Raw genomic sequence first — 14,566 nt, forward strand, 5'->3', positions numbered from 1 at the left:
CTATTCCTGGTAACCATCCAAAAAGGTTGCTTTCTGTGTGTGTGTACCTAAACTTTTTTTTTTTTTAAGTTTTTATTGTGAACTGAGTGATAGTTTACCTGGGAAAACATCGGCTTTACACCATCGTTTCATTGCAATGATTACAATCTACTCTGTGCATCAACGTTCAACAATATTTGCGTCTATTCCCTGTTTTGTTTTGGGGGGGTAGTGTACACAGAAACACCCAGGAATATATAATCATTTAAACAACCTAAGGGCACATTCTGCAAGCCAACCTCCTGGTCACCTGCACTCAGCCTTTCTCTTTCCATAAGTTGAGTCCCCATCTCTGCCTCCATCTCTGGTGTCACTGCTTCTCTGGATAGGGTCCCACATTCTGCTCATGTTCTTCTCCCTTGATGGTCCTAGAGTCTCCCGTTTTTCTTTCAAAACTTCTACCTTTACACTTGTGACAGTCGCAGTTACTCATGATAACAATTACTCACTATTGAATGTATACCTATTCTTGATGGTTCTGTTCACAGCGACCCTGTTTAAGGTTTCCGAGGAGCAGCTGGTGGGTTTGAACCACCAACCTTGTGGTTAGCAGTGCAGAGCTGATCCTATAGCACACCAGCTATCTTCATAGGTGGATGGATTTACTTCTGAGCTCTCATTCCTGCTCCAATGGTCTATGTGTCTGCCATTGTACCAGTATCAGACTGTTTTTGAGTACTAAAGGCCTCAACATTTAATCTTTTCCACAGAAGCCATGGTGGTGCAGTGGTTAAAACACTTGGCCACTAACCCACCAGCAGCTCTGAGGCAGATAGATGCAACAACCTGCTTCCGTAAAGGTGACAGTGTTGGAAACCTGATGGGAGGTTCTACTCTGTCCCACAGGGTTACCATGAGCTGGAACTGACTTGAAGGCAGTGAGCAATCTTGTCAACAACCTTCTAAAGCACCTGTTCTTAGGAACCCCATTTTGCAGATAAGGAACCGGGGGGGTTAAGTGACTTGCCCAAAGTTACACAGCTCATAAGTGGTAGGAATACCAGAATTGTAACTTTGGACCCTATCTTATCACTGTTATAAAGTAAATGTGACATTTATTAAGAGGTTTACAGATTTGTGCTTACAAAGACCCAAAGTAGGCTGGCTCAGGCTCATGGAAATACAATTATACAAATCAGTACTGTTTATCGGGGTGACTGGGCTACCTGCTGATAAAGGAAATTATGACTGGGGCCCTCTTTGCAGACTTGAGCTGTCTACAGCCAATTTAACCAGCTCACTGAGGAAGGGAGCCCTCACTGTGTTCTAGAATTGCTTCTTGAAGAGTTCCTGCATGTTTGTGGATTTTGTTGCAATTTCATTAATTTGAACAAGGCTGAATTAAAAAAAATTAGGATTTGTAACTCACGCCCAGTTCTGCAGTTATTAAACCAGAGAATGTTTTTCATTTCTTAATAGTTCCTCTATTCAAAGGAGCCCCGGTGACTCAGTGGGTTAGGGTTTAGGCTGCTCACTGAAAAGGAGGCAGTTCAAACTCACCAGCTGTTCCTTGGGAGAAAGATGAGGCGATCTGTTCCAAAACAGACTTACGGTCTTGGAAACCACATATAGTGTTGCTGTGAGTTGGAACTGACTCAATGACTGTGGGGAATTTGCACTGTTCACCTAAGTCTGTATGCTACCTTCTTTTCCTGTGTCTCGTAGGGAAGCAGGCATCAGGAATTCAATGTCACTCAATCAGAAAAGCCAAGGATAATCATGAGATTGGTTTACACACTTGGGGCATATTCAAGAATCTGTATTCAACCTCAAGTGTGGTGGGAAGGAGGGTGAAGAAGACAATGTTTTAGCGGGTCTCTCTGATCCATAATGAAATTCATTTACAAAATGCCCAACAGAAACTTCAAAAAATCATGTTACAAAAAATAAACACGCTTACCAGCTGCCACTCCAAATGTAAAGAAGAGATAATGCAGGCTGGCAGCGGAGGCGCTCAGCACCCAGCCCAGAGCGTTCAGGACCCCGCCGATGATCGCTGTCCAGCGGCATCCACATGTGTTGATGAACAAGCCGATGAAAGGACCTGTCACAGAACATCCACAAAGGATTTGACTGGTGAGACTGTATTTTCATTGTTCTCAGTAAGTGCTCAGATGAAGATATAGACGAATAGAGCTGCCATGTAAACCCAAACAAACCATTACATACAAAAACCTTCCAGCATGCAACCACCCCACTTCCACTGAGTGGATTCCAACTCATGTTGTTGCTGTTATTAAGTGCCTTTGAGTCGTTCTGATTCATAGTGACCCTGTATAGGGTTTCTTAGGAGCAGCTGGTGAGTTTGAGTCACTGACCTTGCGGTCCAGTGCTTATCCTACAACGCCACACCAAGACTCATAGTGACCCTAAAAAGGATTTCAGAGGTTGTAAATTGTTATGGAAGCAGAAAGCCTCATCTTTCTCCTGCGGAGCAGCTGGTGGGTTTGAACTGCCAACCTTGTGGTTAGCAATCCAGAGCTTATCCTATAGCACAAAGATGGACTTAAATAATTTCACTGGCAAGTACAGTGTTCTAGGTTTTCACCAGTGAAATTATTCACTCTTATCCAGAACAGAAGCCCTAAACTGGAAGTCTAAAATAGACTAGCAAGAAAGGTCTGGCAACTATTTCCGAAAATTAACCAATGCAAGTCTTGTGGCTCACAACAGAATACTGTCTGGTATCACACTGGAAGATGACTCCCAAAAATTGGAAGTCTCTCAAAATACACAGCAGGTGCAGCCACCGGCTTGAGAATCCAAACAACTGTGAGGATGTTTTGTTCTGTGTCCATAACGTTACCATGAGTTGGAGGCAACTTGGCAGCAACTAACAATAAAGAAGTGAGGTTTAGAGGCTGTAGTCAACCTCTAAATGTGTTTTGTTTATCCTGGACAAAGTTTAAAAAGTGTTTTAAGAAGTAAAAAAATGCAAAGTTTTTAATCCATGGCCAACATTTAAATTTTAAGAGAGTTCACAAGAAGACCAGTGGCAACAAACTTCATTCCCACACAGCCCAAACCAGCTGGGGCTGGTTAGTGGCTGGCCCTGTTGAGCTGGGTAATGCTCTGTTTGCTTTGCCACAGTCTCCACCCTTCCCTCTTGAACCCCCATTTACCTAACTTATTTGGCCTCTGCAGACCCTGGAGTTTTTGACCTAAAGGGAGTCCACGAAGGGGCAGTTCTCAGGACTGCTGTGCTTCACGCAGGGATTCTCTAGACTTTTCATGAGGCCCCGACCCATTGTTGTCGAGCTGATTCTGGCTCAGTGACCCTATTGTTGTTGTTAAGTGCCGAGGAGTCTATTCCAACCCATAGTGACCTGTATAGGATTTCTGAGGAATGGCTGGTGAGCTTGTACCACCGACCTTGCAGTTCAAACCGACTTTGCAGTCCAGTGCATTACCCCACAGCGCCACACCAGGACTCCAGTGACCCTATGTTGCTGTTGTTGTTAGGTGCCATTGAGTCGGTACTGACTCATTGTGACATTATGCACAGCAGAATGAAACACTGCCCGATCATGGGACAACCTCACAAATTTTGTCCATCGATGCTGCCACCTGGCCAATCCATCTTGCTGGGAGTCTTCCTCTTTTTCTCTCACCCTCCACCTTACCAAACACGATATCCCTCTCCAGTGACTGGTCCCTCCTGACAATATGTCAGAAGTATGAGACACGAAGTTTGGCCATCCTGGCCTCCAAGGAGCACTCTGGCTGCACTTCTTCCAAAACGAATCTATTGGTTCTTTTGGAAGCCCATGGCACTTTCAATAGTCTCCTCCAACACCATAACTCTAAGGTATCAATTCTTCTACGGTCTTCCTTATTCACTGTCCAGCTTTCGCATGCATATGAGGTTACTGAAAATACCAGGGCTTGGGTCAGGCGCACCTTAGTCCTCAAGCTGACATCTTTGCTCTTCAACACTTTAAACAGGTCTTGTGCAGCAGATTTGCCTAATGCAATACGCCATTTGATTTCTTGACTGCTGCTTCCATGAGTGTTGATAGTTGATCTAAGAAGAATAAAGTCCTTGACAACTTCAATCTTTTCTCCGTTGATAAGAATGTTGTTTATTGGTCCACTGGTGAGGATTTTTGTTTTCTTTACATTGAGATGCAATCCATACCGAAGGATGTGGTCCTTAATCTTCATCAGTAAGTATTTTAAGTCCTTTTCACTTTCAGCAAGCAAGATTGTATCATCTGCATATCGCAGGTTATTAATGAGTCTTCCTCCAATCCTGATGCCACATTTTTCTTCATATGACCCAGCTTCTCGGATCATTTGCTCAACATACAGGTTATATAAGTATGATATATAAGTATGAATACAGGTTATATAAGTATGAATACAACCCTGGCACACACCTTACTTAATTATAAACCATTCAGTGTTCCCATGTTCTGTTCAAACAACTGCCTCTTGGTCAATGTACAGATTCCTCAAGAGCACAATTAAGTGTTCCGGAATCCTCATCCTTTGCATTGTTGTACAGAGCTTGTCATGATCCACACAATGGAAAGCAACGATCCTCTAGGACAGAGTAAAACTCCAGGATGGTAACTGTTTACAGAAGCAGACTGCCTCCTCTTTCTCCAACGGAGAGGGTGGTGGGTTCGCACCCCCAGCCTTTCAGTTAGCATTCCAATGCTTAACCTGCCTCATCACCAGAGGTCCTACTTCAAGATGAAAGGAACTTTTTTTTTTTGAGGCCCCTTGTATTTCAATTTAAAATTTGCTGAATTCTACAGAGATTTCCCTTTTTAGACTAAACTGAAATTAAAGTTTAAAGTTCCAATTATGTTCACACTCATTTGAGTACACAGTGAGTTTCACTTAGTAATGCAATTATCCTTGTTGTATTACAGAAAATAATTCAGTAGATAAATCTCTTGAAAATAGGCATGCTACCGTTGTTGTTATGAGGTGCTGTTGAGTTGGTACTGACTCACAGCGGCCTTAGCACAATGGAATGAAACAAGATAGGCTTAAATGGATTAAATATGTTCTACCTATGGAGTCCTGGTGTGGTGCTATGGGTTAATGCACTAGACTGAAAAGTCAGTTTGAACTGCAAGGTTGGTGGTTCAAGCTCACTAGTCGCTCCTTGGAAACCCTCTAGAGGGTCGCTATGGGTTGGCACTTAATAACAACAACAACCTATGGAGTCCTGGTGTGGCGCTATAGGATAAGCACTTGAGTAAAAGGTCGGTTTTATCTGCAAGATGGGTGTTTCAAACTCACTAGTCATTCCTTGGAAACCCTACACAGGGTCGCTATGAGTCGGAACACAATAATAACATATCATATGTACCACATATTATATACTTATACAATTGTCAGGAGGGACCAGTCACTGGAGAAGGAGATCATGCTTGGTAAGGTGGAGGGTCAGAGAAAAAGAGGAAGACCCCCCAGAGAGATGGATTGGCCAAGTGGCAGCATCGATGGACTCAAGCGTGGCAACAATAGTGAGGTTGGCCCAGGATCGGGCAGTGTTTCATTCTGCTGTGTATAAGGTCGCTATGGGTCGGTACCGACTCAATGGCACCTAAAAACAACAACATGACATACAAAGATACAATATTTACATTAAATACATAATACATCACCAATTTGTAACACATAAATGACCTAGCATATATTACTTATGCATTACAAATACTTCAAGTATTTATATATTGTCAAAGCAGCACATTATATAAATAACATAATAAGCACACAGATACAGCCATCTAAAGGAATTGCTGGTAGAAACTGAAATTCAGGAGCAATCAGTTGATGTTGGTTCTCTGACTCTTACAATGATTTTTATTTTTCTAATGGCCAGTTGTTCCCATGATGCTCTGATGAGTGGGTTAAAGGAGAAAAATGCATGACTCACTGTTTGCTGTTAATGGCCCTTTTAAGAGAGGAAAGGTCAGTAGGTCACAATTCAGTAGCATGATCATATTTTCCACTTCACAGAAAGGGGTCTGAAGCAAGATATCCTGAAAGACTGAATGTTTATGTAACCTTACATTAAAAGACATTTAATGAAAAAAAAGGAGGTGGTGGGAGGGATTCCCAAGTTAGTTGATGCAATTGTTCCAGTCTAGAGGAATTGTAGGAGTCCTGGTGTGGCGCTGTGGGCTAATGTGCCAGACTGCAAAGTCATTTGAACTGCAAGGTCAGTGGTTCAAGCTCACCAGCTGCTCCTCAGAAACCCTATACAGGGTCGCTATGGGTCAGAATTGACTCGACAATGCTCAACAACAACAACAACAAGAGAATTGTAGGAGACCTAGTGTGATGCTACAGGATAGGCACTCGACCTCAAGGTCAGTTTGAACCACAAGGCCGGTGGTTCAAATTCACCAGCCGCTCCTTGGAAACCCTACACAGGGTCGCTATGAGTCAGAACCGACTGGACGGCACTTAACAACAAGAGAAGTTGTAAAGGAGCCCTGCTGGTGCAGTAGGGTTAAATATTGAGCAGCTAGCCACAAGGTCAGTGGTTCAAACCCACTGGCCAATCCATAGGAGAAAGACTTAGTATTAGAAAGTCTCGGCGGCAGTTCCCCTCTGTCCATAGGATCCCTATGAGTTGGAACGGATCCCATGACAGTGGGTTTGGGATCGGGAGGAACTTGTGTATCATAAAGACGGTATGAATTGCTTTACTGATACAAACATTACTTCGGTAAGAGTGTCTGGCTCTCACTTGGTGAAACACTTAGGATTCACAGACCCAGAAAGGCCGACACTCCCACTGTCCCTACTCTCTTGTCAAAACTCTTCTTTAACTACAAAATAAAAAATTAAAAGTCCAAACTTTGTGACAGTTTCATTTTCTAACCACTGTTTACTGCTTGGCAGCTAGTATCTCCTAGACCCCAGTGCCATTTCAACAAAATGAAAAGAATAGTTAGGATCACACATCTGAACCTAAGAGCACCAGCCCCCTCTCACCATGGAAGGAGAGGGTACACTTTATCAAGCATTTCCCTCTTCAGAAGGCATCGGAATCTTGGCCCATTTCCCATGTAACAAAGGATCGCATTTCAGGGGAACACCCTCAGGAAGCTGTAATGTTTTGCCTGATCTGAGGGCTCTGAGAGGCTGGGAGAAGTCAGGTGAGGAGAGGAGCTGTACTACAGGTCGTTCTTTGAGCCCGGGGTCTCCTCTGTGGTAAAGGGTTACCAGTTATCCTGCAGTCAAATCCATTTAGACCCACCCCACATGTGCCAGTGTAGACCTGGGCTCCACAGGTCCTTGAGGGCTGGTGTTTCAGAAGTACGTAGTAGATCATCAGGCCTTTCTTCCCAGGTGCTGGTGGGTAGACTCGAACCTCCAACCTTTCATTTGGCAGCCAAGCATGGTAACCATTTGTAAAGAACCACCACCCACAAACAAAAAGCAAGCCCATTGCCGCTGCATTCGTCCTGAGCCACAGCAAGGCTCCAGGTCAGAGAACTGTCCTGTGGGCTTTCCAAGGCTGTAACTCTTTACAGAAGCAGGCTGCCACATCTTTCTCCCATGGAGCTGCTGGTGGGTTCGAAGCACCCAAGCAGCCAAGCACTTTAACCACCGTGCCACCAGGGATGCTGGTCAGTAAAGACCCACTGCTGTTGAGTCACATCTGACTCATGTTGCTAAGTGCTGTTGAGTTGGTTCCGACTCATAGTGACCCTGTATAGGGTTTCTGAGGAGTGGCTGGTGAGTTTTGAACTGCCAGCCTTGTGGTTCAAACCGACCTTGTGGTCCAGTGCTTATCCTACAGTGCCACACCAGGGCTCCTAGCAACCCTGTACTATAAGGCAGAGAATAAATAAGCACCCCATGGGCTTCCCAAGCTGCTGCACATCTTCATGGCAGCAGACTGTCTCCTGATGTGGTACTGTGGGTTAATGCACTGGACTGCAAGGTCGGTTTGAACCGCAAAGTTAGCAGATCAAGCTCACCAGCCACACCTTGGAAACCCTCTACGGCGCCTCTATGAGTTGTAACTGAGTCGATGACACTTAACAACATCATCTTCACAGAACTAGACTGCTTCATCTTTCTCCCTGAGAAAGGGCTGTTGGATTTGAACCACTGACCTTTAGGTTGGCATCTGAGTGCTTAACCACTGTGCCACCAGGGCTACAGAAGGTTGTTGTTTTTGGCCGTTAAGTCAGTTCCTACTTATAACAACCCTGTACAGGGTTTCTAAGAGTGACTGTTGGGTCTGAACTGCTGAATTTGTGGTTAACAGTCCAGTGCTTATCTTACAGCGCCACATCAGGACTTAGAAGGTGAAGAGGAACTTCTAAGCCAATGGCTTGGTTAAACACTGGAGCCAGTTGGTGCTTCATAAAAGGGGAAAACAATCCTGATGCTTGATTCCCATCCCTAGAGATTCTGATTTAATGGGCAATTTAATGCAACCTGAACATCAGGATTTTTAAAGCTCCCCAGGTGGTTCTGGTGTGCAGCCAAGATTGAGAACCAGAAGACTATCGAAATATCACAGACAACCAGGAGAACCAACAAATCTATCTTGAAAGAAACACAGCCTGAATGCTCCTTAAAAGGCAGGATGGTGAGACTTTGTCTCATACTTTGGATATGTTTTCAGGAGGGACCAGTCCCTGGAGAAGGACACCATGTTTGGTAAAGTGGAGGGTCAATGAAAAAGAGAAAGACACCAAAGAGATGGGTTGACACAGTGGCTTTAACAATGGGCTCAGAAGTATCAACAATTGTGAGGTTGGTGCAGAACCAGGCAGTGTTTCTTCCTGTTGTGCAGAGGGTCGCTGTGAGTCAAAGCCAACTCAATGGCACCTAACAACAACTCTAAACCCATTCAGAGCAAATAAATGATCAATTCCTCTAACAATATACCCAAAGAGAGCAATCATATCACTGGGGGCTGCTGTAGATACAACTGAGGTGAGGACATGCTGAAAGTTGGGACCTTCTGCAGGAATCCAGGCCAATAAAGACTATCATGTGTGAAAAAGAGATGATTTGAAGCCATGGTACCATAATTCTTGAATGACTGCAGTTCTGAAAAGGTAACCCATAATTATTACACATACTTATAACTATTAGGAGTCCTGGTGTGGTGCTGCGGTGGTGGTGGTTATGTGCTGTGGAGTTGGTTCCAACTCATAGCTACCCTGTACAGGGTTTCCGAGGCTGTAAATCTTTACGGGAGCAGAAAGCCTCATCTTTTTCCCGTGGAAAGCTGGTAGTTTTGAACTGCTGGCCTTGCGTTTCGCAGCCCGAGTCGTAACCACTACGCTACCTGAGCTCCTTGGTGTAGCACTGCAAGATAAGTAATAGTCTCCAACTCATAGAGACCCTGTGTAGGGTTTCCGAGGAGCAGCTGGTGGGTTTGAACCGCCAACCTTGCGGTTAGCAGACTATTGCTTATCCTACACAGGGCCTCCATGAGTTGGAACCGACTTGATGGCACGTAGCAACAGTAGCAACATAACAATTAGAAAGTAAATACACTATGTGCATTCGCTCCCTCAGTTCTCATGTGACAGGGAGGACGGCAGAGCGTCAGGGTGGATGTGATTCTGGAGGCCAGTGGACTGGGTTTGAAACTTGACCTACATGTACCAGCTGGTCAACCTTACCTTTGGTAAATTACTTTATGTCTCTGAGTGTTGTGTCTTCTTCATCTGCAGGATAGAGATAAAGATCTGGCCTCTAGGGCTGTTTTGGGATCAAATGAGCTCACTTACATAACACAGTGTGTAAAAACGGGAGTCCTGGTGACATGGCAGTTAAAGCACTTGAGTGCGAACCAAAAGGTTGGCAGTTCAAAGCCACCAGCCTCTCTGTGAGAGAAAGATGGGGCAGTCTGCTTCTGTACAGAGGTACAGGCTTGGAAACTTTATGGATCGGGCATGTGCTATTGTTGTTAAGTGCCAGTGAGTTGGTTCCGACTCATAGAGACCCTCCCTGTATAGGGTTTCTAATGAGCCACTTGTGGATTTGAACCGCTGACCTTGTGGTTAGCAGTCCAGTGCCGATCCTACAGTGCCACACCAGGAGTCCTATAGTACATGGTCAATAAAGGAGAACTGTGGTTGCTGATTTCTGTATGGGAAAGAGCCTGCATGTTGCTCAACATATTTGCAGTCACCTGGTACCAGACAACGGAAGACAATGTAGAGTAATTTATAGCCCTGCTGTGCCTGGTTTTCTGAGCCTCGCATTAGCAGCTATATTGATAGAAAGGTTAGTTTACAACCTGCAATTCCACCATCTAGAATCCAGAGGCTCCCACAGGATTCTGAACACATGGTTATAATCACATGTCACCTTGAGTTTGGAGTTCATAATTTGAGATCATTTTCAAAAGCATACTGAGTAATTTCAGACCTGGTCCCCACTTCTTATTTCTGGGGAACTCAAGAAAGACAAAACAATACCTAAGGCAACCAGAAAAGATTATTTGGAACATACTGGAGACTTGATATTCTGGACATTTTCTGAATCTTTTCTTTTGTTGCATGTACAGACTTCTTAACACTAACTTTAGACTTCTTAAACTGAGTTTAGATAAGTTTTCCCTGGTCACTATATATGTGTGTGTGTGTATATATATATGAAGCAGAGATCCAGAACTTCTGGGAAACAAGAGATTCGTATTGAAAGAAAGACCTGCAGTGAAACAGTGGACTGTTAGTTTGAATTTCAAGCAAGCTGTGGAGGCATCAAGGCAAGAAAAGTTAGCTCATCAGAGAAAACCCCCTTCTAGGACTAAAACCCACAAGAAGTCTAGTATGCTCGCTGGTGACCACCTGGGTCAAATTGTGAGTGGAAGTGGGAGAAATGCAGCAATGATGACATGAGCTGAGTTTGACCATGTTCTATTGGCACCTGTTGACCTTTAGATGAGAGAGGGAAAAGGAAGGGCAGGCTGAACTGAAGTTTAGGAAGATGTATGAATTCTTGAGCCCATGGGCACTGACCTAGCCCCTGGGGACTAGGGCTGAGAGTGAAGTAGACAGCTGGTCTGAAGGGCAGGGAAATGGGTATGAACTCCCATACTTGCAGCTAGTACCCATTTGACCTAACTTGGCTGGCTATTTGATGAGAACTTGACTAGATGAAGATAAAAATGTTTGATACTGTGAACAAGTGTAGATTGCTACAATATGATGAACTTAATTTTTGTTTATGAATTCAGTGACTCAGAATCCCAACTGGAATAGAAGGATTCTTCATAATAATGAAGAACCTTGTTTCCTCAGTGTACTGGGTTAATAAGGAGAAGAAACTTAAATACTGGCTAACAAAATGGCGGGGAGGACCATAAAGGCATGAAGTGGCTGGCTTATAAGCTTTCGTGAGCATGCTTAGTTTCAGAATGGGGGTGTGGGGAGAGGTAAGGTAGAATACACACTAAATAGTTTTCCTGTTTTCCAGATGGTTCTGGTGAAATGGGATGGGGGGTGATGGTGAAAGAATTTTATGACTCAATTGTGAGTAATTGTTATCAAGATTAATTGTGATCATCATGACTGTAATCATACATGTGTTCACTAACATGACGGAGTGGTTAATCTTTCATTTCAGGAACAGATGATCCCAGGACCATCAAGAAGGAAGAGCATGAATGGTGTGAGATTCCTACCTAGAAAAGTGATAATAGCAGAAACGGTGGCAGAGGTGGTGACAGGAAGAGACAGAGCAGTTGTGGGCCCTAGGTCCATGGACTGAGAAAGACTGCATGCCTGCAGGCAGGAGGTTGACTGGCAGAATGTACCCTTTGGACATTTAAATGAATTTATAGTTTTTGTTTTCTAGGTGTATAACAAATATTGTTGCTTTGTTCATTTGTGAAATGTAAGATGTCAATGGGGAGCCACGTGGAGGAAGCAGGATAAATAGTGCTGCAGGGAAGGGATTGTAATCATTGAGATGAAACAAAGTGTATAATTAGATGAACGTAAAGCTGAGGATTCTTGTCTGTAAACCTTCACCCAATTCACAATGAAAGTTAAAAAAAAAAAAAAAAAAAGGAAGCAGAGTTTTAAGAGTGATGGAAGCAAAGTTTTCCTTTACTAACTTAGTGAGAAGGAAAAATCCCATCCAACATCCAACATAAAACTAGAACAGCCCCATGCCAAAGTTAATCTCTGTGTTTTTCAGTCTTGGTTTGAATAAAGCAGATGTAGGTTAAGAGTCAGTTCAAGAATTATACAGACAAAAATGATTTCTCAACAATTCTCTGGCACACAGGATGGGGTTGTCCTTATTTAATTTTAAAACAAGATGTGTATTAGTTTTCTTTGGTAAATAAATACACATATACACAGAACACACATCTTGGGAAATAGCTCTTCAGAACCACCACTGTTGTTTGTATTATTAAAAACAACATTGACTGAATGCCAGCCAATGTCAACACATCTCTTAATTGGTGTCAAGCAATTAAATACTAATATAGAAATTACTGAAAAATATATACTCTGTCACACACCTATGCCTGTCATATGCACTGTTTCATAAATCCAAAGACCCAGTATAAAATGTAGCATGGATACTTTAAATAAAAAAAATTAGATGTACAGCTTTTAGTTTCAAGTGAAGCAAACATTAAGAAAGAGTAGCAATTACCTCAGAAGATTAAGAGAATTAAATAAAATTAAATGAAACATTAAAAAAAAAAAGCACACCCCAAACCTTAGAGTTGATCCTGACTCACCGAGGCCCTGTAGCCGTTGGGTTTCCTAGGCTGTGCACATCTACTGAAGCAGAACTTTCTCCTTTGGAACAGCTGGTAGGTTTGAACTGCCAACCTGCACCATTTCGTTAAGGACTCTTTAATGAAGAATTGTTCCTGCTGTTGTTATGTCTTGTCGAGTCGGTTTCCACTCATAGTCACCTGGTATTGGGTTTCTTAAATTCTCAAAGGATCCGAAGGTCTCATCTTTCTCCCGTGGAGCAGCTGGTAGGCTCGAACTGCAGATCTTGTGGTTTACAGTCCAGTGTTTATGGTAGTGCTGTTGTTGTTGCTAAGTGCCACCAAATCGGTTCCAACTCTTAGCGGCCCTGTGTAGTTTCCGAGGAGCAGCTGGTAGGTTTGAACTGCCAATCTTGTGGTTCGCAGTCCAGTGCCGATCGTACAGCGCCACATCAGGAGTATCACAACAAACGTTGTTTAGTTTCTAAACTGAAAACTATTAGTCATAATACTCCCAACTCCTATTAAGTCTACTCTGAACGGCCCCGTAGGACTGCCATCTTTACTAACTTAGTGAGTTAAAGTGACAGCCCCAAAGCTGTCATCTTTACAGATGTGGAGCATCAGCCACATTTCTGCCTCGGAGCAGCTGGTGGGTTTAAACCAACAACCTTTCAATTCTCCGCCAAGCACCTCAAACACTTCACCAACAGGGCACCCAGCCATAATACTTATATTTATAATGCCTTTCAAGTTTGGTGTCTTCAAGTAGTTATGACTTAGTTTTTGGGATTGCTGTGAGGCTAGATTTAACTAGAAAAACAGAAAACCAACTGCTGTTGAATTGATTCCTATCATAGCGGCTGTGTAGAACTGCCCCCTAGGGTTTCCAAGGCTGCTAATCTTTGCGAACATAGACCGAGCAACTGGTGGAAGTTTTCAGTTAGCAGCTGAGTGCTTTAACCATTGTACCATCAGGGCAACTTAGAAAAATACAATGTATTATTATTCCTCCCTGTTAGCTATTTCATCAAAGCTGTTTTAGAAAGACTTCTAAAATAACATATGATCAATATTTTAAATTAGAAACACTGGAACTCTGAAATAAGATAGTTACTTGACTTTCTAAAAATGTTTTACTGTGAATTATGTGATAGTTTACATGGGAGAACATTAGTTTTACATTCATCCTATCATATATTGTTTCAATGCCATGGTTAATAATCCCCTCCATGCATCATCAACCAACCAAAGGGTATACCCTACAAGCCTGCCCCCCTGCCATCAGCACACAGCCCCTCTCCCTGTCTGGGTCTAGAGTCCCCAGCTGCTCCATTTCTCCACGTCATCGTCTCTGCCTCCATCTCTGGCATCACTGCTTCTCTGGGTAGGGTCCCGCTCTCTGCTCTTCTCCCTTGATGGTCCCAGGGACCATCCATTCCTAAACTGCAAAGTTAATCACTCCCTTCCTTGCTACAAAATGTCTACCTTTACATTTCCAACCCTCACAATCAGTCCTGATAACAATTATTCACTATTGTATCACAAGAGACCTATCCGCATTTCCTTTCATCAGCCCCACCTAGACAGATTGGATACCACTCAGGGGAGATTCTACCTTCCTCCATGCCCTCTGGATCTAGGTTCGCTCTTGAAAGCTTGTAAGCCAGTCACTTCTTGCCTTTGCAGCCCCCACACTTTGGGTAGCCAATGTTCAAGTTGCCCATCCCTGTCTACTCTGTGTATGGAGGGGGTGGGAATGATCCTCATTGTAAAGATTTGTTCCCTCTTTTGAGCTACTGCATCCATAGGTGTAGGTCAAATTCATCAAATTGTATGAAA

The 14,566-nt window shown here is 43.4% G+C and overlaps 1 protein-coding gene across 1 annotated transcript in view; it reads right to left on the reverse strand.

The window, feature by feature from the left end:
• SLC16A14 (solute carrier family 16, member 14) overlaps positions 1-14,566 on the reverse strand; it is a 26,863-nt gene that overhangs the window by 8,618 nt on the left and 3,679 nt on the right. Inside the window, exon 2 of the mRNA XM_006866794.1 lies at positions 1,940-2,083. Coding sequence (XP_006866856.1) covers positions 1,940-2,083 — 144 coding nt within the window. The remainder of the gene's footprint in view (positions 1-1,939; positions 2,084-14,566) is intronic.

This window comes from Chrysochloris asiatica, unplaced genomic scaffold, assembly GCF_000296735.1.
Source record: "Chrysochloris asiatica unplaced genomic scaffold, ChrAsi1.0 scaffold00096, whole genome shotgun sequence".
Classification (NCBI taxonomy): Eukaryota; Metazoa; Chordata; class Mammalia; order Afrosoricida; family Chrysochloridae; genus Chrysochloris; species Chrysochloris asiatica.